Source organism: Odontesthes bonariensis, chromosome 10 (genome assembly GCF_027942865.1).
Source record: "Odontesthes bonariensis isolate fOdoBon6 chromosome 10, fOdoBon6.hap1, whole genome shotgun sequence".
NCBI classification, from domain to species: domain Eukaryota; kingdom Metazoa; phylum Chordata; class Actinopteri; order Atheriniformes; family Atherinopsidae; genus Odontesthes; species Odontesthes bonariensis.
Genome location: NC_134515.1, coordinates 12,048,016 through 12,071,064, shown reverse-complemented (window position 1 = coordinate 12,071,064; position 23,049 = coordinate 12,048,016). Strand labels below are relative to the sequence as shown.

Below are 23,049 nucleotides of genomic sequence, written 5' to 3'. Positions count from 1 at the left end.
ATTCTTTGAATAGTGAGGGGGGGGGGGGGGGGGGGGGGGGGGGGTTTGTAACAGAGTTTTCTTTCAAAGACAGGTGAGCTTCTGTTTCTGGAAGTATTTTCCTCCCAGTTCTGTATTCCCACTTGAACTTTTTCTTCAGATGATTTCCTGCATGTCACTGAACATAGACACACAGGACTCCAGTTAGATTCAAGGGCTTCAGCTGTCGTTGTCGTGGAGAAGAAGGCAGTCAGAGGAGCGAGGCAGCAGAACAGCAAATTCCCAACACTGTCATTACTTCTCATGAAACATGCAGAATCCACCTGCACCGATTTTCTCTCTCAAAGAAACAGGGGCTTTTTTTTTTTTTTTACTTTTGTAGCCCCTTACTACTATTTTGTACTGAGGATTTAATCAGAGTAGTTACTGCATATTTAAGCTGTTGAATTCCTAGAACTGTGAGTCACCTAATAAATTGGAAAAATGACATGACTACTGGGGAGTGCAGTGATTTTTCCTGGAGCATATGCTGCAGTGTTAAAACTAATCCGTCTGGGGAGCAGCGGGTGCTTTCTCATCTAGAAATTTCCTGAAATCAATTTCTCAGTTCAGTCAAAGGACAGACACGGGTATGAAATTATTAATGGAGCACAGTTTCTGGAAGGTATTCATAATCAAAAAAAGTATTTTGGATTTGAACACTCATGCATAGTATACAAATTGCAGCTGCCAGAATAAATTTCAACCTTTTATTTTCTTCATAAAACCCACAAACTTTGGATTTAAGCGATTATTTGAAGCAAGGAGAGAAATGCACGCGCGGACACACACACACACACACACACACACAGGTAGTGGAGGAAGTCCTTTAATGACAAGGAAGGAGGCAGAACTGGCAAAAGAAGATAAGACACTCCAGATGGTATCCTAAATGTGAAAATGAACAACAAAAAAAAAATGGGTGGAGGACCAAAGAAAATAGAAAAGGGGGTAGTGGTGGTGGGGAAGAGGGTGAATGAGTTATCAGCCATGCAGAATAGCAGTACACCTCATCTCGTCGTCGTCTTGCCTGGGAGGTGTTTTGCTTTGTGAGATAACAGGCGGCTCACAGAGGAGAGTTTGGCTAACCATGATTATTTGTGTTTGTTCAGTAGAGAGCTTGTTCTCAATGCAAGTGTTTGAATGAGATGATCTCGTGTAGTGTTTTCTGTTTAGCTCATACAGTGAGATGACGTGTTAAAATCTTTATTAAACAGTATACACTGTGAATCTGAAGCTCCAGCGGGTAACACAGTCCTTTGCCTTTATACAACTCTATCTGTAGTTTTTTATATATTTAAGTCCTCTTAACAGTTGTTAAACTCATAACTATTTCCATGAATTACCATATTTCCATATTCACAGGCTGTTATATGCTTCATTTTCCTGAAGTTTATTCTTGCTGAAGCCTGCAGTTTTGTTCAGCTGCATCAGTCTGCCAGCATTAAAGTGGTAGAACTCCAGCAGTTTCTTCTGTACAGCTCTGCCTCCTTTTCACATGGTGTACGCCACCCAGTAGATCACATTCACCACAGCAAAGGTAAAGGGGAACACAGCTCTGGCATAGATGTCGATGGTGTCTGCATCAATGGGCTTGCAAACACACTTGGAACAGCACTTCTTCTTCTTTTCCTGACTCTCCTCCTCCGGCCTGGATCTTCTCCTCCTCGGCTCCGGCTCCTCCGTGCCACCCTCCCCCGGGATCTCACTGCCAGAGTGCTGCGTTCGGCCTTGGCGGTTAGAAATAACCACGCCCTGATTCATACCGGTGACCGACAGGGAAAACAGAACCATGGCCTGTTTGCCGTTCTTTACAATGGACTGTGGGGAGAGGGAGAAAAGCTTGTAAGCATTTACCAGACAGAAGTTTCAATTTCAACATTTATATAACAATCATTTTAATTTCTGAAAATTACGAATACGTAGAATCCCAGCTTTCTGATTTAAATGAGTCTGGTCTCACTTCCAGAACCAAAACAGAACTTTTTTTTTACTTTTAACAATGGTTTTGATGCCTAAAATTTAACCAGAAATAAAAGGCAATCGTTTCACACCAATACAAAATAAGTCTGTACAGACTTTGTCCAACCTGCTCCCTCATACCAAAGACTGCATGTACTCTCTAATTCATGCTGAGCATGAGTACTTGATGATTTTTGCTGTTTTGTAAATTTTTTTTTTTTTTTGCTTACTTGTATATGCCTTTATCTCTTTATCACTGATAATGCAGACATGTGAAACGGTAACTATCTTGGATAGCAATTTATACCTAGAGTTGTTTTTGGTTTTACTTACCTATGGAGGTATATTTTATATCATTTATTTTATTTTATTTTATTTTATTTTATTTTATTTTATTTTATTTTATTTTATTTTATTATTTATTTTTTTCATTTTATTTTTTTTAATTTTTTTTCTATTTTTTTTTTATTTAGTTGTTTATTTAGTCATTTCTTATTATTATTAGTTAGTAGTAGTATTTTTACTAGAATTGGTATTATTATTGTTGTTGTTAATATAAAATCATTGTAAATATTTATAATTTTTTTGAGCTACTTGACGAATTTGAATTTCCCCCATTGGGGGATGAATAAAGTTATTTTTTTATTTTACAGCGGGACAAAATTTTCTTGATTTTTCTTTGGATATTAGATAATTAAGTCTTGATTTTTAAAGGGAAGCTACTATTTATCAGATTGTTGTTTTCTTCTCATAGCATTGACAGTTGTTCCAACACTTTTGGTAACATTATACTAGTATACAAGCATTTGCTGAAATTATGGAAAGTCTACATCAATTGTGCCACTATAATTTTCCCTTTTAATCGGTTGCGTCATCATCACTTGCCTTTTCATATAGTCTGGCAGGTAATCTCGAGTCTATACGAATTAGAATTTGCAAAAACAGCTGTTTATTATTCTGTAGGTACACCTCAGTCAAGATGTACATCTACAACAAAAGAGGCTGACAGTATGATGAAAATCACTGTTACTCGCTGTAAGGAAACGATCCATTTTCCCATCTTGCTCTACACAGATTCACTCATGCTGAAGGTCAGTGGAATGGATGCTTGTCATCACGCAAGCTTGATGTTCAGCTAAAGTTTGCGTTTAAGAGGCATGCTCCGTACTCACAATTACCCCCCCACCAAAACAGTGCATTGTTATCGTCTTCCGACAGGAATTTATGTCGGAAATTATATGCTCACCTCGGAGCTGAGCTTGTTGGCCTTCACCTTGGCCTTCTCTTTGAGTCTGTAGTCAGCGTTGTAGTGAGCGAAGGCGTACTCAATGAGGGCTGCGAACACAAACACATAACAGATCCAGAAGTAGACATCCAGAGCTTTGATGGCTGATGCTCGTGGCAGGGAGGAGCGGGCGCTCACCATCAGGGTGGTCATGGTGAGAACAGTAGTGATCCCTATAGAAAGAACAGCAAATTACAGACTGGGCTTCAATCTGGTTTTTAAACATGGTTCTACGTAGGAAGCTATCAGACTGTAAGAATTTGAATTCCTTAAAGATATGCACTTATTTAAAGCCTTAATATGGCAGCAAAAAGTGATTTTCTAATAAAGAGGTGTGATGATCTGACCAGGCTGCACAGCCTTTCTCCCTTTATGTGACTTGTATTCACTTCTCGTAAGCTCAGCTCATTGTTTTGAAAGCCAGGATTGTCTCTCTCAGAGCGAGCAAGGTCCTCCCCTGAATGAACCACTTGTTTCAGTTTAAGACTCTCACAAACTGACAATATTCAAGCTCCGGAAACGATGCTACTCACTGATCGAATGCTGACTGGTTGACAGCTAGAGTCAGGCGCTGCCTGTCCAGAGCCCACCAGATCCTCACAGACCCCACCCACCCTAACCATGGACTATTCTCCCTGCTGGCGTCCGGCAGAAAGTTCCGAAGCATCTTCTGCAGAACAACCAGATTGAGGAACAGTTTCTTCCCCCTGGCCATAAGACTGCTTAACGCACATCCATCCATCTCCCCCACATAACAACCCCCCCGCCCCCCTCATGGACATGGACAATACTCGCACATCTGTATTTTACATTGTACCTGGGGTCGAACTACACACTTCTGTTTGTGCAATTTCCCTAAGGCTGAGTGCAATATTTAGCAATATTTTTGCACTAAGTGCATTTTATTTATTTTTTATATTTTTTTATTCCGAGTGCTGGCACATAGCACTTCCATACCTATTTATATTGTATTGTATAGTACTGTATAGCTTTCAAAATTTTAGCGCTGTTGACTGGAAGCCAAGTAACGACATTTCGTTGTCAAGACTCACCTGTGTTTTTTGTGCAATGACAATAAAGAAAGTCTAAGTCTAGAGCCGGGAGGGGCAACATTCAGACATGTGTTTCCGAGGCACTAATGGTTTAGCTCTTTATACAATAATCATATGCAACTCAGAGGATCCAAGTAGTCCAAGCGATCTTGATGTCCCCTCAATATATATATGTATAATATATATGCACCATAGAGCTGTTGAACAGATATTAATGTCAGGTCTTATAGCTTGTTGCACCGAGAGGGTAGAAGACTCCAGTCCCCTTTGTATGACTTAAAGAGGTGTGCTGAAAGCTTTCTGCAATAACCAGTGTACTCTGCAGTTTGTGGTGACTGCACAGACTTGTCAACTGACTTGATTCGTATTGCAGAAATTCAGGGTCCCTGTCAATCTATAAGAATGTCTGTGTGTCCCGCAACTGTGTGTCTTTGGCCCCTGCAGTTGCCTGAGTCTCGTTAATAGGCTGAAATTCCAGCAATTTGTTATTCATTTAAAATTTCACAGTTAATTAACCGACAGGAATGGATGCTCTGACATTTTCTGCAGAAAGTTATTACTGAGGACGATAAAGCCTGAACTGCTGCTAATGATGGTAACTTTGGTGATTATGTGCTCTTTCCTCTAGAGAGACAATAAGGTCCTGTGCACATAAAAATGGGTATTTTGATTTTTGTGTTTTCTGCCCACTGGCAAATACAAACACATTTCCAACTGCCACTTTTGCTGGTTTTAAATCGGATGATTCCCAAGTTGGTGGGATAACATTGAGAATAAAGTGGTTGTTGCTGCTAAATAATGACAGTTATTGACTGCACATTGAGGGTTGATCAAGAAGGGAAAAATTTAGTTTGTCAAAATTCCTGTGTTTGTGTGTACAAGGCTGTAGTCCTGCTGTGTAAATTGCACTTTCCTCTTCATCACTTCCAGCACATTTTTACCTTCAAAGACAAGAGGGAAAGTCAAATAGAAAAGGAATTTATTACCAACCTAAGGTCACACGAGCGGGGACTGCTGATTGGCTGATCCAAAAGGACACCCAAGACATGGCAACCAGTAAGATCGAAGGCATGTATGACTGGATGATGTAGACGCCTCTATTACGTCTCAGCTCGAAGCGAAGACTGAGCCTTGGAAATCGTCCCGCTGGGAAACAGAAAACAAAGACACCCTGTTTAATTGTAGAACTGAAGAAGCTAATTATCCACAATAAACGTATTGTTCTTCACAGGCAGCAGGGGTGTGAGGGAGCGTCTGTCTGCTCACACGTGCCCCTACTGGCAAAACTTCAAGACATGAGAAATATGATGGCGTTTCAGACTGCATCTTGCCAGCTGCAGCTCCTGCCATCTCCTAAATCTCCTGCCTGATTCAGGAGAAACTGTCGTGATCCATTCCTTCTATGCATAGAATATCACTACAGAGGTGCCTGCAATTTAAAAAGGCCCAGCTTCAAAAAGAATAAGTAGAGTTCTCAGATACAAGAGGAAAGCCAGTCCAAAAAACTCAATACAGCACAAACTAACTGTGCCAGCCATGAATAACCCTTACAAGAGAAGGAAAAACAGCAAAACATGAGTGCCGCCTGCTCACCTGATTTGAAGTTCATCATCTCTGTGACAAAGCGGTAGTCTGTGATAGTGAACTGGGAGAGCTCCAATTTGTCAAGTCCATGGATGTGCCTCTGACTATCCGACCAGTGATACACAATGTCCTCTGAGGAGTAACCATCTTGAACAAAACAAAAAAGGAAATACATGACAGCCACACATTTTATCAGCTTGCTAAAATGCACAAAAGTAAACATTTGATTTATTTTTCTTGAACTATGTGTTGAGAAGAGAACTTTGAATGCTCTAGGTAAACCACAACTTACAGCTTTCCAAGTCCAGCATGCACTCCTGTTCATCCATGGGATACTTAGTGAGGTCCATGTCACACGCTACCGTCGAAGTGATTCTAGAAACAGGACAGACCACTTAATCCAACTGAATGTTTGAGGTCATAGTTGTGTCTTGATTCAGGTACAGCTGAAGTGCATAACATTAAAAATGACTTGAAAGACACTACAAGAGAAGAAAAAAAAGAGTGAAAACAATCGTCTATTTATACCGGCTGCTATATAGAATGACTCCATTGGGCTGCAGGCGGATCAGCTTGTTCTCCACAGTCACGTCGTGAAACCAAGCGGATTTGGCATTAACGATGAAGGTGTCAGGAACCCAAAGCTTGTCCACAAACCGACTGTCCAGCCCCAGAGTTTTGTTGGTGTGATTGTAGGAGAGGCGGTCATCGCGCCAGCTCTGTCGCAAGTACACGGTCATGGTGTAGTCCTGTCACAAACAGCACAGAGCGCTCCCCTCCATAAATCCAATTTGTATCAAGAACAATGACAACAGAGCAAATGTTTTGCGATTGAACCGATTATCACCTGAAGCGATACGTGCATCCTTTTACCTTTCAAGCCTGGAGGGATGCACATGTCTCCTCAATATTTTCAAGACAACGTGAGTAGATTTACAATAAAAACTGAAGGTTTTACCTATCAGATCATTTTCATTTTATTTGTCTAGTTTCTTCAGAGGCTGAAAAACAAAAGGTTTTATTGCGCAGTTCTAAATTTTCCATAAAACTCAAGCCTAAGATAGACTGATGGTATCCTCATGTATAGAACCAAATGTTTAACTGAGAGCTTAAATAAGGAATGGCTGTACTGAGGAGTTCTGTCGACTATGTTTTTGTGTTTTTGAACCTCGACATAAAAAGACTCACTTTTAAAAACTCACTCATCGCACACTTAGAGGCAGTGGAAAAGTAAACCGCTGGATAATAACCTTACTTGTTGCAATGTGGGGGATATCTGTCACTCATGAGCCCAAACAGAGCTTTTTCAATGGACATTTTGACTTGTCACAATAAAAAAAAAGCACAATGAAGCAGCATACATACAAAACAGGACCTGTCCTTAGTGCAATGTGGTCATCATTAATTCATCTGAGCTTTTTTCTATGACACGTCAAATTGTCTGTTGCGAGAGACAAATAAATGCTTTTCATTTTTTGGCTCTCAGTACTCAGTTTGATCATCAATAATTAATCATTCTTCTTTCTGTTTGATCCCAAACCATAATCTTTTCCAAAAACAACCCGTTTTAGTGCCGAAACCCCATAAAATACTAAAAAAACAAAGCAAAGAAACGTGTGGGCCCACACGTTTCGAGCTCATGTCTCCTGGGTGCTAGTCTTTGTATCATTCTCTGATCATGTTTGGAACACCCTCCGCCTCTCATCTATGGCATTGTCGCTATAAATACAGTTGCATATTTTCATACTCATACATGTAATTTTGTGAGTCATTTGCAAGCAACGTGTTCTGTCGTTTAGGAGAGATGATGTCAAAAACTCTCCTCCGTCCAATTCCGCCCTTCTTTTGTTGCTACTAGTGATCTTTGTCACTGCTTACATCATGCATCAACAAGTCAATGGATTCAACAGATTAAGAGGGTATAAATTATATTAACTCTGTTATCTTATTGTCTATTGTGTCTCATTGAAGAATGAGAATTTGACACTAATACCATTATGATTCAAAATCTAGACTCATCCTCAATCAAACAGACCATTCTTTGTATGGAGAGATAATCCTTGAGCTGAACTCATTATAATACTGTTCACTATCACTATGATCACATCAGTGTTATCTCTACTCTGCATAGGTATGAAATGTATAACTGTTTGTTAAAAGAACTCATCAGTTCATAGTTTTCAGCTTTTTTGGCTTGTTCAATGCACCTCTTCAGAAATAACAAGAAATGATTAAAAGAGCAGAAGAAAAGCAGGAAAAAAAAAATCTCCATCAATCTGAACACAGAAAACACAACAAAACAGAGAAACACCGGCAGCAGCTCACACAAACAGAATGATTCCAGCGGAAATGAAAAAGTGAGGAAGATGGCTGGGGCACACTCATTGTTGCCATGGTGACTCACAAAGCTGCTGAAGTCGACCGTCAGCTGTGGTGGAGGAATACTGAGCCAAGATGTAAGCACTGTTTTGATTTGACCTTCATTTCATATGAACGAGGTAAATTGCAGTGTTTCGGTTTGTTTTGTTTTTGCAGCTTATTTCCACATCAGGCTGAATTTCCTCACTTCAGTTGTGTAAAGACTGATGAAGACAATTTCTTGGTTTGTATTTGCATCTGTCTTTTTTCTTAGACAAACGGCTTGTTGAGTGCTCATATTTGTAATTTGGACTTTGTAGCGGACATTAAATATATATACCTTATATATATTAGATATATACCTTCTCTATAGATTTTGATTCTCATTGACCAAAAAAACATGTAACTACCAAATTATCTGACAACGTGCCACATATGTTGACACTGAGCACTTTCAAACCCTGAAATGGGATAAATCAGGATTATGTAAATAGCAAATCTTTAATCTTTGCAGCAGTGTGACATGGCGTGGTGATATACAACCTCAGCATAAAAAGGAGAAAAAGATTGTGTGGTTTACCATGTTGGCTTCAGAGATGTGGTCAATGCTGGCCACTTCGATAGCCATGGCCACATTCACCGGTGGACCTACAGAGGAAAAAGTGAGAAAACAAGGCAAAACCTGCTGCCTCCCCAACTCAAACACACCCCCACACACCTCTGCTCATTCTGAATCCATCCGCCCCTCCCATCCTCACCTTATCACCCTCCCGCCCATCATCTTCCCACGTCTCAAACACTCCTACACAGAGATTAAGCATTATCCAGTTTAACCATGCTAAGCGGCACATCACGCTGTGGGCATTCATAAACAGCACTAGGCTCTCATGGACTTGCACAGAGTGAGCTTCTGACAACAAACATGTACACATACACACATACACATACACACACACACACACACACATACACATATGGCGTTGTGTTTTCACTCAACGGTTTGCCATATGATTAGCACGGAGTGTGCCTCAGTGATCGGATGCTGGAGCGAAGAAGCTACAGGGGTGCCCACTGATGCAGAAGAGAAAAGCTGTTTACACTGAACATTAGGGAATCATACATTGCTATTCCGCAACATTCAACACCTCCCAAAACCCATTTCTGGCGAGTTATATTTCCTGCGGGCCACACACTAGCTATATCGTGTGAGGTGATTCATAATGGCATGTTTATTGTATGGCTAAATCAGCAGAGGGAGTGTTTATGATGTCGTAAAAATCTTCTTTTTAACACAGTACTCTGCAGTGCATATACTGCTTGCAAGTAAATATTTACTGTCACGCATGAAATTAATTTTCATGCATATTAGAATTAAACACACTGCATGGTTTTATCATGACTATCCCGTTAACACTGATTTTACTTCCCATTTTAATGACTTGTGATATGAGGGTTGTGCACACTTAAACTAAGTCAGTTGCACAACGCATCTGATGAATGAATTAAATGTTTCGCGTAACACACAGAGATCCACACGTCTTTTTTCATTTGTTGCAGGACAAATATTTTGGTCCAAAAGTATTATTTTCCTCTTCAGCCACACAAATCCATTTGTGGAGCATTACTGAATCTTTGCTCATTGTTCACTGCAACAAAGTTGATGAAAAGATCCACAAGTATTTTATAAAGACAAACGTCAAAGTTTTTTTTTTTTCTTTTCCAAAGCGAAGTGACTGCAAGGATGTTCTGCAGCTCTACATCACTTTGCTTCCACAGAACTTCTCAAATGTTTGTCTGCACAATGTCATACTTGTTTCATTCGAAAGATGCAAAAACCTACATTTCATATTCATGTTGTGTTTTTGACACAAATATAACTTCACATCAGGAGTTATGGGGGTGTGAGTTGAATGGAGGGAATTGCGCAGAATAACAGACATGATTCCGCAATGGTCATCACAGCCCCTTGTTTCAGCCCTGCAGAATGGAACATCCATAGAAATGTAGTGACCACGTGATATTGTGTTATGATGGTCTGAGCGGACGTGCAGGGCAGCGTGTGTGGTCACGGCACCACTTTGGCCCACAGTTTCACCTCTGCCCAGCTGAGTTAAGCTGTGAGATTGAGAAATCTATTGCTGTGGTCATTGGATGTTTCACATTTGGCAGCCATTCTTAGCAAAGTCCTTGAGGGGTGCACAGTGCTTGTGCTACCCCTCCTCTCCAGCTCGTCCTTGAGGGGCATCCCCCCCCATATTCCCTTCAGTAAAGCCTCTGTGCCTGAATATTTCTTTGTGATCTTAACAAAGGATTGACCTTTTAGAAGAACCAAAGCAGGTACTTGCAGAATATAAACACAGCTTTGTTCTAATGTAGCACAAGAAAAAAAAAGCATTAAAACAAAGACACCAGAATAATGGAATTGGAAAATGAAATGTAAACATCCATATTCCTGTGCGTGGGACTTGCGTTGTGTTATGCTAAGGATGGCTGTAAATGTGAGGAGATGAACGTCAACCCAACACCACAAGCTCTAGATCTCATACTCACCTCCTATCCCAGGGCGAAAATTTCTGGCATAGCCCTTCATTAACTCATCCAGATTAGGTAACCAGGATATTTCAAGGCCTGTACCTACATAGTCCCCAATGTCACTCAGCATGGCCCTAAAGGAGACAAACAGCAAACACAGCAGCCTTCAGGGGTCATCTGACAATGCCATGTGTCCACAGGAAAACCTGCCAGAGCCTAGGATACCGTTAGGAACATTTATGAGAACAAATCAAACAGTTTTAACTGTTTGCTGCTCTGTGAATAACACTGTTTGAACATTTAAAACATTTACAAGCAAGACAAGCAGACAAGGGCATTTATCACTTTAAGCTTCTAAAGGTTGTATAAATTGTAATATGATAAAGAAATACTGACATCTTATAGCACAGAGTGACAGCTATTGCAAAACATATATTTAAACAAAAAATGAACAAACTAATAAAGAAGGCTGGCTCTGTGCTGGTGCTCTGGAGGCTCTGGAGCTGATTATCTAAAGAAAAATCAGGAAAAAGCAACTCGACATAATGAATAGTGATTAAACAACAAAGTGTGTTCAGTTAGAGGCTTCTTCAGCTCCACTGCAACAAAGAACATTACAGCAGGTCACTCCTGCCCACAGCAATGACTCTGCACAATGGCTTTTTTTGTGAAGCACAATTACTGCTACTCACAAATACCTGGTATTGATTCTTTATGCTGCAAAATAATTTCCTTTTATGATTAATGAAGTATTATTCAGTTCACTTCAATATCACAAACACAATAATAAAGTTGACAAAGAAAACAATTTGGCAAACAAATAACATTAAAATAAAAAAAGCAGTGATTTGCAAATTGAGTTATCAAAGTTTGTGACCACATATGTTATGTAATGACCAAATAAATATATGGTCATTTTGAAATTAATGCCAGTTTAAGAAAAGTTGCGATAAGACCAATAAAAGGCTAAAAGAAACAACAACATATGACATGCTAATTGAGCACAACTGGAGAAACATCCCACTTCTAATCAAATTAATAATCAGAAACATGGCTGAGTGATGGACTGGCAACCCCTTCAGGAAGTATCCTGCCCAATGGCAGCTGGTATAGGCTCCAGCTCTCCATGACTCTGAATTGGATTAAGAGGGTATAGAAAATGGATGGATGGTTAGAAACATGATTCAATACAGAAGGTGATTCCCAGAGAGGTGGAGTATTTGGTAAGTAAAGAGATTGGGGGGTCAGCACTGTCAAAGAGTTTGGGGATTTCATCATCTGTGGTTAATAATATCTAGGTTACATGTTAACATTTGAAGTAATTGAAGAAAAACAAGACAAGGCTCAAAACTAGAACTCGACAGCGTTCAGCTTTAGGTTAAAAACTAACACGACTCTGTAGTGAAACAGCATGGGCTCAGGAGCACTTCTGAAAACCACATGAACAAGATACAGACACTCTGTCAACCCCATTCTGCACTTTTAACATATGCATGGCTGTGACGTAAAAGAGTGCTAAACTATCCTGCCTTCCATTCCACATCTGTCATCCACCAAAGGCATTTGATGCATTATTAAATGAGAAAAAATACAACAAAGGAGGCTGTTGAGCAGCTGAAATGAAGAAGATTTGACTTTAAAAGCTACACAAATTGGTGTGTGTAAGGGTTTTTGAAAGAGGTGATGCAAGACAGTGGTAAACATACCCCAGTTTTAACATCCCAATTAATACAGAGTAACGTCTCTTTTACATTTTGCTTAACCTCCTAACACATCTAGCATACACGGAGCAAAGTTAGAATATCTTTAAAGCTAGTCACCCCTGAGAAAGATTCTCTTTCATGTAGTCAGCGGCTAAAGCATGAAAAACAGTAACTTTTTTAAATGGTCGACTAATTTCAGCGGTTATTTTGTTGGTTTCTGTAAACATCTGCCAGCTGTGGCTGGACTCTGTGCTAATTAGAGCTGTGAAAATAAAAGGAAACCAGAAAACAGCATTTAAGGGAACCAAATAATGAGCTGCAGGAGGTTAAAAGAGCTGAAAAGAGATGCCAATAACACTTCCCTATGGACCCATATCCATTTCAGCGATATCTCTCTCTGTTGATTGATTGGTGAATGTTTTCATTAATGCTGCTAAATCTAATCCTGGTATAGTTTGCTTTTTATTCCAGGCTATGGAAGTCCTTGATTTTAACTTTTTATTAATGTGTTTTTGGAAACGATGAAAAGTGCATGACGTGACTTTTGTTGTATTACTGTTGATGCAGAGCAGAATTCTAAAGAAATTAGAGTAATGACAGATAGAGAGTTGTTAGCATTTATGTTGTTGTATACATTGGGAATCATTAAAACAAAATGCTCTTATACGACGATGCATACAGGTTGTCTAAATTGAAGACTGTGGAAGGTATACCGGGCCTCTTCAGCTTACAGAAATAATAACAAACATATAACCAATTTGATATTTTCTGTCATGAAAACCAGCTTGTCATTTGAAGACTTCAGCATAAAAGTGATTAAATTCTGAAATGCTGAATGTCTGCACAAAAATTCCAACCATCAGCTTCATCCCTTCAAAAATCTGTACTGTATTAGCATTTAAAAGCCTCTCTGATTAAAGCCTGGCTGGCCTCAGATTCCACACAGCCGGGCTGAACAACATGCTGTGCCCCACATGCATTTTCTCTTATGTAAATATGTCATGAGGGGAATGACAGGGAATTTAAAAAAAAAAAAATTTAAGTAAGTTTAAAGGGAGTCTCCTGAGGCTATCACAACCTAAAAAAAAAACCTGCAAGGGCTCTACACTGCCGGCCAAATTCCCAGTGTTGGATGATTTGACAACAGCAACACAGCTCAGATACCACCAGGTGGCAGTTTTGTATTCTAAAACAGTGAAAGGGGAGTTTTAAATCGTATATTCTAACTGAAAACAGACCAAATCCCTCAACAGTTATGTTTTTTCAGATAATCACTGTGGAGAAGAATCGATTTCTTGACACAAAACTATCAGCTAGAATTGAAGCATCTGACTGTTCTGCAAAAAAATGAATAAAGTCAATCCACGTAAAGGTTTCTCTGACATTCATTCAGAGTCACAAAGGCTGCCGGTGGCATTGACTAGAAAATGGACCACAGGAGGATTGATCGAAGGGGATCTCATTGACAAACAGTGAAAAGCCATTTGGTGACCTTTAAAATGAGGCTTACATTTGAAGAAAGCCAAGTCAAAGCACTGAATGGCACAGCCACACGGAAAGATCACAAGAACAAAACAGTTTTAAAAAAAGAAATGTATTTCTGCAATGTCATCAACATTTTCACAGCGGTTCCATTTTGAAGTGGCAGATGTATCTTTAGTCTGGCAATAACTGTCGTGTACAGAAAAAGAAAATGGGAGCACTGGTGAATTAATTAATCACTGTGACTCCTGGATTTCTTCACTAATTGGTAGTTTCTAAATCTGGAAATAAAGCTTTTCCTTCAAGACATTCGCAACCAAGGTCAAACAGGCCTCAAAGAGGGGAGGAGACTACGTGGCGGTGTGTGTATGTGAGAGACGAATCTCACTGAAACACACCATTTGTGTAATTTTGTGTTCATTTCTGCCATGCCACATGTCTACACTGATCAGGAACACAGGTTTACTGTGACATTTACAGTTCCCATGAGAAAAAGTGAGATTTCTTCAGCTCTGAGCTCCCAGAGGGAAAACAAACATCGCTGTTTTCTGTCAACAGATGTGCACATTTTTGCACATTTGATGGCTTTCTGGGAAAATTCACTAAGCATTTGCATCTCTCCATTTTCTCACCCCTTCATTCATAAGATACAGCTAAGAGCAGACGCTACTTCTCCTTCGATCTTTCACTTTCATTACACATCTCTGCCGGGTTCTGGATCTCCCGTCTGTTTATGAGCTTACATTTAACAGATGGGGACACGAGAGGAGCAGCCTCACTCAGACTGATGGCAACTTTTCATGAACGTTACTAACAGCCTCATTAGTTTCACAGTAACCTGAACACGAATGTCATTCCCCTGATCCTCATTGCTAGTTTTATTGGCATGGGTGAAAGATAACAGACTGCAATAAGTGGTATCAAAATCCAATTGAATAAATGAAAATGCAACATCAATAAATTAAACATTCTGTAAACAGCTGCTTCATATTTATGTTTTTATGTGTGCTTGCACTGCATTAGATTAGCAATAAAGGCTCCGGATTTTTTTTTTACTGACAACATTAGCACTCTAATAATGCTGCAGACATTAAATATTTAAATATGGAGTCTCAGAAGCAACTTATATAACTAAATATATATATATATTTTAATGTGTTTTACTGACTGTAATATAATATAATACTTCAATACTATATGACGTAAAATAACTTTACACCAGTCAAACAAGGGCTTGCTGCTGGTGGGGGGGGGCAGAATGAGTCGACTCCTAAACCTGTTAAGTGAATCCCCACAAGAAATTAAATGTCTACTCTCGTAATTTGTTGCCGAGCACTTCTGAATGAACTGTTCTCATTATGTCCGCTGCTAATGAGAAACGTTCTGTGCAAAGAAAACATTTCTTCATAATGCCCAAAGTGGTCAAAAACTAAAAACAAGAATAATAAATTAAGCAAATATTGTTTTGTAGTGAGACCTTTATAAGCTTTTATGAGTTCTGAAATCACGTTTACACATTGAGAAAACTATTCCAAATGGCAGCATTTTAAAATGTTTCATCGTGAAAAACATTTTCTCTTTTTTTATAAATGCTTCACTGAGGCAGAACTATTTCTCTGCCAGAGTCGGTTCTGACGTGGAGGGGTGGGTGTGGGTATGTTGGGTGTACAATAGATGGGGTATAACTTCAGGACAATCAATCAAATTTTTAATCCGCAGTATTAAATATATTCACATGTTTTCAGAATTTGTTGAAATTTTGCCCAAATGACAACTGCCGTCCAAGCATTCCACTTAAAAAAACTCAGAACTAATACGTAGGTTGGCTCGGGATCCACAATAACTGTTCTCTAAATGTTCTCTGTGTTCAGTGTCTTGGATGTAGAATAAAGGCCCTGTTGATGCAAAGTTACTTCCAGTTGGTCCAAACAGTGAGAGCGAGCGAATAGCTGGGCTGCGCATCAGGCCTCAGTGAACACACTATTCCAACTAGAGTCCACAGTTTCTACATAACTGAGAGTGCTGCAGATCACAGTCCACCATTTCATTTCTCATTTAGTCACAAATTAGTCCAACGTGGTTTTTGAATGGTGGGAGGAAGCCAGAGTACCCAGAGAGAGCCCACACACACGAGGAGAACATGCAGACTCCACACAGAAAGGCCCCAGCTGGGAATCGAACCCGCTTGCCGTGAGGCCACGGAGCTAATCACCACACCGCCGTGCAGCCCCCTTCCACAGTTTGTGTATGTTAATATTGCTTTCTTTGTTGGAATCACTACGAGATTAAAAAGTTAAGTATTAAAGCCTCATTATCCACTATAGCTTTACCATTATTATTGTTATTATTTAAAACATTTTTGGTGATGATTTTGGCACCATTCTCAAGAATGCGTTATTTGGCGGTGGAACTGTAGCAACAGTCGGTCACAAGGTCCGAATCCTCATCAGTCAGATGATTTGACTGGCTGGTGCCTGAGCTGCCGCGTGAAAAATTAAACTATTTCTAACTTTTCACAACAAGCTACGCTGGCAAAGCAAAGCAACGGTATCAGAATTCACATAAGCAATGCAAGACGTCATCCCATTTAGACACAATGAGAAGAGAGACTACTGAAGCCTGAAATGCATACTAGTGTATTCTGCCTAAGGTTTATGCTGAAATGCAAATTTATCTCTTTGCTCTCATGAAGTCTATAATTGAATACACCTAAATTAAAAATTATACCAAATGAGATTATATTGCAGTGCAAGTTAATTAATTCCAATCAAGGCAAAAAAAAAAATTTTAATTTTTTTAACATAACTGGCCTATGTTGTGAGGATTCAGCTCCAGCTGCTTTTAAATACTTTTTTAGTGGGTGACTGACTAACCTGCAGTAGCAGCACGATGGATGGAGTCCAATGTGTCCCTGTAGTGGCTCTCAGCTGCTTCTTTTAAAGCAAGCCATCTCCACTTTAAAAAAGAACCAATGACCCTTTCTAATTTGGAGATGATTGGATTCATACTCAAAAAGATAAAGCTTTCTGGACTTTACAAGGGATGAGCAGTAGATATTTTCTGCTCACTTCTTTGTTGTTTGATGATTGTAAAGAAGAAAATAAAGAAAAACAAGGATTTCCCTTTTCTGCAAATCTTCTACCTCTGCAGTGAGGTCAAAGGTCAGATACTGAACATCTGGGAAGGATTCTTTCAGAAGGACACTTTAGCAGCTTAGAATTCTGAGCCCTGATCCTCTAGTGCAGATGTGTCTAAAAAACAGGATCTTTACCTCGTCTTGATAAAATCAGTGATGGTGACTGTAGATGATTGCACTTAGAGAGATATGCAGATATGCTGTTGGAAAGTATAGCTGGGTTTTTTTTTTTGTTAGAGAGGCTGCAGGGCTCATGTTCGAGCCTCTGAATGATTTCACCAGTGTTTTAAAACCGGTTCTATCTTAAGTATTTGCATCCCGTTGCCACATGCTGCTCCTATGCTGGGCAAAATAAGGAAAATAAATTGGACACCTAAAATTATGATGAAACAATTAACTGCAGCAAATATAGAAAAAAGTTTCCAGAAAAGCTCTTAAAAGGTACTGACACTTACAGGAGGTCAGTTCTGCGGGGATATTTATCGGTAGGTTAAATATTCAAAGTATACGTTTCAGTGACGTTTATTTAACATTCAATCTTTATTAAACTTTCACCAAATGTAGACATTTTTAAATCCAGGTTAAAAACATTTCTTTTCTCATGTGTCTATGCATGAAATATCTTTTAACTTATCTAGACTGTTGCCTGATTTTAAATTCATTTAAATGATTTTATTTGTTTCTCTTTATATTATTTTATGTATTTTTAATGCTTCTTGCACTCCCTTCTGCAATGCTTTTATTTTATGTAAAGCACTTTGAACTGTTTGTACATGAAATGTGCTATACAAATAAATTTGATTTGATTTATTTTTTGTTAATGTGCTAAAATGGAATTTCAAATACATTATGCTCATTTGAGATATTTTAATCCAGAATATTTTAAATTATTAAAAAATAATTTCCCACACAAATTAATTCAGACGCATTTAATCAATAAAGATAGAATATGCATAAATTATAGGCATCAACAGTCTCATTTATTTATTTATATATTCATTTCATTTTAAGTGTGTCGGCTCAAAGTGAGTGGGAGGCTGTTAGCGGAGGCACTGGAGTGTGCCTGTACCAGCTCACCCTGAAGACAGCGCAGTGTCAGGCTTCAAAGCGAGGTCACGCTGGCAGAGGAACGCGATCAAATCACTGTGTTATTGGGAAGTGTACTCTCCGGACACTCGGAGGGATTTATCCGCTGACTCAGCCTCTCATACAAATTAGTCAGGAGAGGTGGGTCACCTGAGAGCACGTTGAAGGACAAGTGTGAAGATCACGAAATGTTGACATCTTTGCATTCTCGCAAAGCAAAGTCCTGCTTCCTCTGCCGAAATGTGATGCTGGAACTTCTCTTATTGGTCAGTAAAATATGATGAAATTGAGAGCATTCATCATCAGGGCCAGATTACGCTGCCTTGAGGCCCAATCAGAACCAACGTGAGCTGAGGGATCTTTATTAGAAGTAGACTACTTGATTGGCCCCCTTGGGAGGCTTGCTGAAGTTGTCAAGGTTTTGCAAACCGATGTGGTTTAGTTTTAGATTTACACATGAGCTTTTGTAACATTTTTCCCGCTTCAGCTGCTGGTCATCAAATTGATCGTTTGATACGACTTTGTATGAAGGATCTAATCTTCACGGTCCATATTCTTAACACTTACAACTACGAGGGGAAAGAATATAATATAGTGATAATATAGTGATGCAAACAACTGGAGTGAATTCATTGATTTTAAAGCGTCATACCCTCATCTCTCCTAGCACCTGCTTGCCATGCGAGCGAGTGCAGGTTAGAGCCTTGATTTACCGTCCTCTTCCTGTCTGTGTGAGCAGATAGCAGCCTTGTTGTTGACTTATCTGCTGCAATCACAGCAGAGTGTGAGATATTTTCTTTGTTTGTCTCTTCATAAAAAAAAAAAAACACGATGGAGTTTTAGACTCATATGTTGACTCTCTGTCGTTTTGTTTGGCTGAATTCTGAGTGTGAAACATCTGACTCAAAACTCAAAAAACCAGAGCAGGTAAACTGCTTTCTGCTAATAATCTGAATCTGTGGCAGCTTTTTAGTGTCAAGCTACAGTTACAGCTTGACTGGGTCATCTAAATGAACCACTGTCCGTGTCCCAGTGTAACGGGCGCAGGAGGGGAATTGGTTTATTAACTCTGGGATATGTGGTGATATGCTTTTTTTCGGCTTGTTAGTATTGTGTTTCTTCTTGCTGACCAGTAAGATCACAGACCAAAACAACTAGCTGTGACTTGGACAGTTTTGACAGCTCTATAAATTTTTTTACAGAACATAAACATGCAGGAGTACTTTGACTCTCAGCAGCATTATCTGGGTTAGCTACTTTTATACATTTGATTTAGCACAACTTCAGTCAAACTAAAAAAATGTCATGTATTTTAAAAGTCCGGTGTTAGTAGGACTAAAAAAGTCATTGATTTCCTTTGATGATGCAGCATGATGAGGATTTATCTGACTATAGAGCTAATTATCAAGTATTTAGGGAAAATTGAAAGAGTGATTTAAGACACAACCTGAGTGTGAGTGTTCTGTCCTACCTCTCAGGACATAAATCTTTAAAAACAGAACAAAAACCTACAGCTTTATTTTTTTTTAAAAAGGCTAAGTCACTCCCCAAAAACAGATAGACATGCTAGTTTGTAGTGTACTCATTGTTAGGCCTTTCAGCCACGGATTAAAACATATTTGGTGCTCTATCAAGTATTTACCACATCAGAAGGAAGCATTTAGGTAGATTTTTTGGATTACATCGATATTATTCGCTGGCAGGATCAGTCATTGTTGGTTTTGGGCTTTTTGTAGAATTTGCTGACAGTACTGTACAGTTTAATTGAAGCCCAAATGATGATAAGGAGTTGATGCTTTTCTCATCTTATGCAGCTCAGGGAATCTCTGTTACAGATGCCCCACTGTTAATTAGATGCAGATAGCACTCGGTAAACCGCAGAATAAGAGACACTTCAGCTGTGAAATTAGCACAATGCCAAAGGTAGCAAGGAATGACTTCGCTAAGCAACTTATTGTCGAATGGATAAACGAGGAGCTAAAAAGAGAATCCGAGTCATTCTGTTCAGAGACGGGGGGAGAGAGGAAACAAAGCAACTGCAACTTTCAACTACCAAAGGCAGAACAGCAGTAAGTGTGTGCGTTATTGTGTGTGTGTGTGTGTGTGTTACAGAGCTGACACATAATGAGGTGCAAGAAAAAGCTAACACTGCACTGTACTAAGACCAAAATAATAACAACAGCGATGACTGGAGGCAGGAAAATCCAATTACAGTAGTTGTTACTCCCTCTGCTGGTGAACAGCCGGGAGGGACAATAGAAGTGATTTGGCCAAATTTCACCCAAAGCTTAAGTAGCTTCACCCTTTGGCCTTTTCAGTGGAAGCACTCAGCAGCATGTGTGCATAGTGGCAGATGCCGACTGTATGCTTGTGGGAAAGATCATGAGGGGACTGCAACTACCAAAACAGGAAAGTCTAGAAGGCTTGTAACGAAAACAAGATCATAAAGTTTACCAGCACTAAAACACACCGTCTAGTTCAGACGTACGGTTCAGTCGGTGGACTAAAGCAGAGGGATTTTCCTCCCAGAGATCTTAGGATGATGTATAATGCAGTACAAACTGACAGGATTTTTCAGTGTGAGGACTGTGAGACAGCTGGAAAATCTCACTTTCGCCTCATATTAAGTCCCCAGTTTTTGCAATTCACACATAAAACCTTAATTTAGTGACTTATAGTGATCACAATTGGCAACCTGATGACATTAATTCCTTTACTTAAACCCCCCCAACTGAACATCTAGATGCCGCTCTGCTCAATATAAATGTTGGACAGGCACTGACACAGAGATCTCTTCTAATCCGCTTTATTGCGCCATCTGATATATTTGACCCCTACACAACAGGCCTGGAAGAGGATGACATTACCTGCCACCTCATATTGATCTAAATTAACACTCTCTTTCGGTGCATTATGTAAATCGTGTCATCAGGTTCATGTGCTCGAGGGAAGGCAGAGAAGAAAACAGACTTCACGTTGTGGGTGTGGAGAACTATTTTGCATGAATATGTAGTTAAAGCTATTCAGTTTACCCAGGTTAAAGCGCGAAGTGTATTATTATTGATAAGTCGTGGGAGGAGATGAACCATGAGGAGGAACTGAAGTGAGATGCGTTTTTTTATCCATGACACAACATCATTTTTTATGTTTCAAAGGCAGAACTGAACAAAACATTACTACAATACAACTTCTTATCCTGATTTTTTTTTTTTTTTTTTTTTTGATCACCTGCAAGAAGGCAAAAGCAAGGCAGATCTCACCTGGTGAAAATATCCCCACCGACGAACAGCAAAGCGAGACCAAAGAGCAGGAAAGTTGGGATCTCCATTCCACAACCTTCTGGATAAATAACGCGTATTTCAAAGGAAAAGTTTCCTGCGTTGGAAATCAACGAGAAATGCCCGCAGTTTATTGTTTTCTCTTTTATTCTACTTTGGTGCGCTCTCCTCGTGATCCGGCGCTGCGGAGAGGAAAGTAAAGTCTTGCGCTGCTGCTGTTGAAGCTGATGGCGGCGTTGACCCCATGGTGAGACCCCCCAAATCCTCCGCGTCCGGGAGCGCGCGAGAGCAGAGCTGACCTGAGAGAAAAGAGGGAAAACTCCTGGTCAAACGAGACAATCCGCCCGCTGCCGCCGTCTGTCATCCAGCAACAGAGAAGAAAGAGACTGAGGGAGGGAAAGAGCCAGGGAGGGAGGGAGGGAGCAAGAGAGGGAGGGATGGAGAGAGCGCGAGACTCGCTAATCTGTCGATCCCTTGGCCTCTTATCATTAGATTCAATCTGGCCAAGGAGGGCAGTAAGAGGGCATGTCACAAACACACGACTTCCATGAAAGCTTACTACAATGTTTGATACATTGGAATCATCCCCATTAGAGTTTAAATTAAGTTGGAGATTATTTCTCCCAATTGGAACACAAACAAAAGGGTAGAAGGGTTTTTAACAAGTGAAATTGTGAACACAGCCTATTGGTGGTAAAATGGCCAGGTTCTCATAGGACCAAGATGTAATTTGTTTGTTTTTTTTATCAGTGACAACTACCTTCTCTTTCACATCCATCCCTCCATCCCAGACTGTTACATAATTCTGCTCTAAAGCAGCATGTAGATTATTCTGTTTCTGACAGAAAGCATTAAAACACTGATCAAAGCTTTACTGTGGTCTCCATAGGAAATCAGCAAAGATTAAATATCAGCACAGTAGAAAATACTTCTCTCAAAAAAGAAGTTGTAAAAAATGTGAGAGAAGACATGTTGTATAGCCTGAGATCTCCTTCTTTGTCTCTCGCCTCCCTCCTCTTTTCCTTTCTGTGCACAGTTTCAACCATCAAATGTAAGTCTACAAATGCAAATGAAACGTCTGATGCGATGTCAAATAAAAACAGTCCAATAATAAAGGGAAGCTACATCGAAGGCTGCATCAAAAATTCCCTCACAGAAACAGTGGTGATCCCAGTGGGCCAAAAACGAATATGAAATCTGTCCTGAGACTTACACGTACATCATAAATCTATGTGCTGCACGTGTATTCAAATATTTGAATAAGAGTAGTAATGTTTGACATACATGTCTATAAGTGAGAAATAAATATTATTAAAGGGTACTTTCACATCACATTTCATATTACCACAGCACTTTTGTCAAGTTACAAGGGACAGATTTAAGAGAACAGAAACATTTTAATGTCGTAATCCCCACACTGAAGGAGAAAAATAAACATTGTGATAGTTGAGGGGATTTACATGGAATAGACTTAAAATATCTTGACTTCATTATATGGAAACAAACAAATGCCTATAAAGAATGTGAAGCTGACGTCACACATTGGTTTCTGTAGATGCCATGTTGCATTCCT

At 39.6% G+C, this 23,049-nt stretch overlaps 1 protein-coding gene across 1 annotated transcript; it reads right to left on the bottom strand.

Moving 5' to 3' along the window:
• Positions 1–834: 834 nt before the first annotated feature.
• On the bottom strand, positions 835–21,840 carry gabrd (gamma-aminobutyric acid type A receptor subunit delta). The gene is made up of 9 exons (XM_075476295.1): positions 21,459–21,840; positions 10,810–10,925; positions 8,840–8,907; positions 6,430–6,650; positions 6,194–6,276; positions 5,911–6,048; positions 5,308–5,463; positions 3,227–3,438; positions 835–1,839 (listed from the first exon to the last, which is right to left on the bottom strand). Exons 1-9 carry the CDS (start codon positions 21,524–21,526, stop codon positions 1,513–1,515), a joined length of 1,389 nt encoding a protein of 462 aa, XP_075332410.1. The 5' UTR covers positions 21,527–21,840; the 3' UTR covers positions 835–1,512.
• Between the last annotated feature and the right edge of the window lie 1,209 nt (positions 21,841–23,049).

Coding starts and splice junctions, on each gene's coding strand:
- gabrd (XM_075476295.1), bottom strand. CDS start 21,526: ATGGAGATCCCAACTTTCCTGCTCTTTGGTCTCGCTTTGCTGTTCGTC. Junction 10,926..21,458: donor GGTGGGGATATTTTCACCAG/GTGAGATCTGCC, acceptor TGTCTCCTTTAG/GGCCATGCTGAGTGACATTG. Junction 6,049..6,193: donor CATGCTGGACTTGGAAAGCT/GTAAGTTGTGGT, acceptor GTTTTGTTCAAG/ATGGTTACTCCTCAGAGGAC.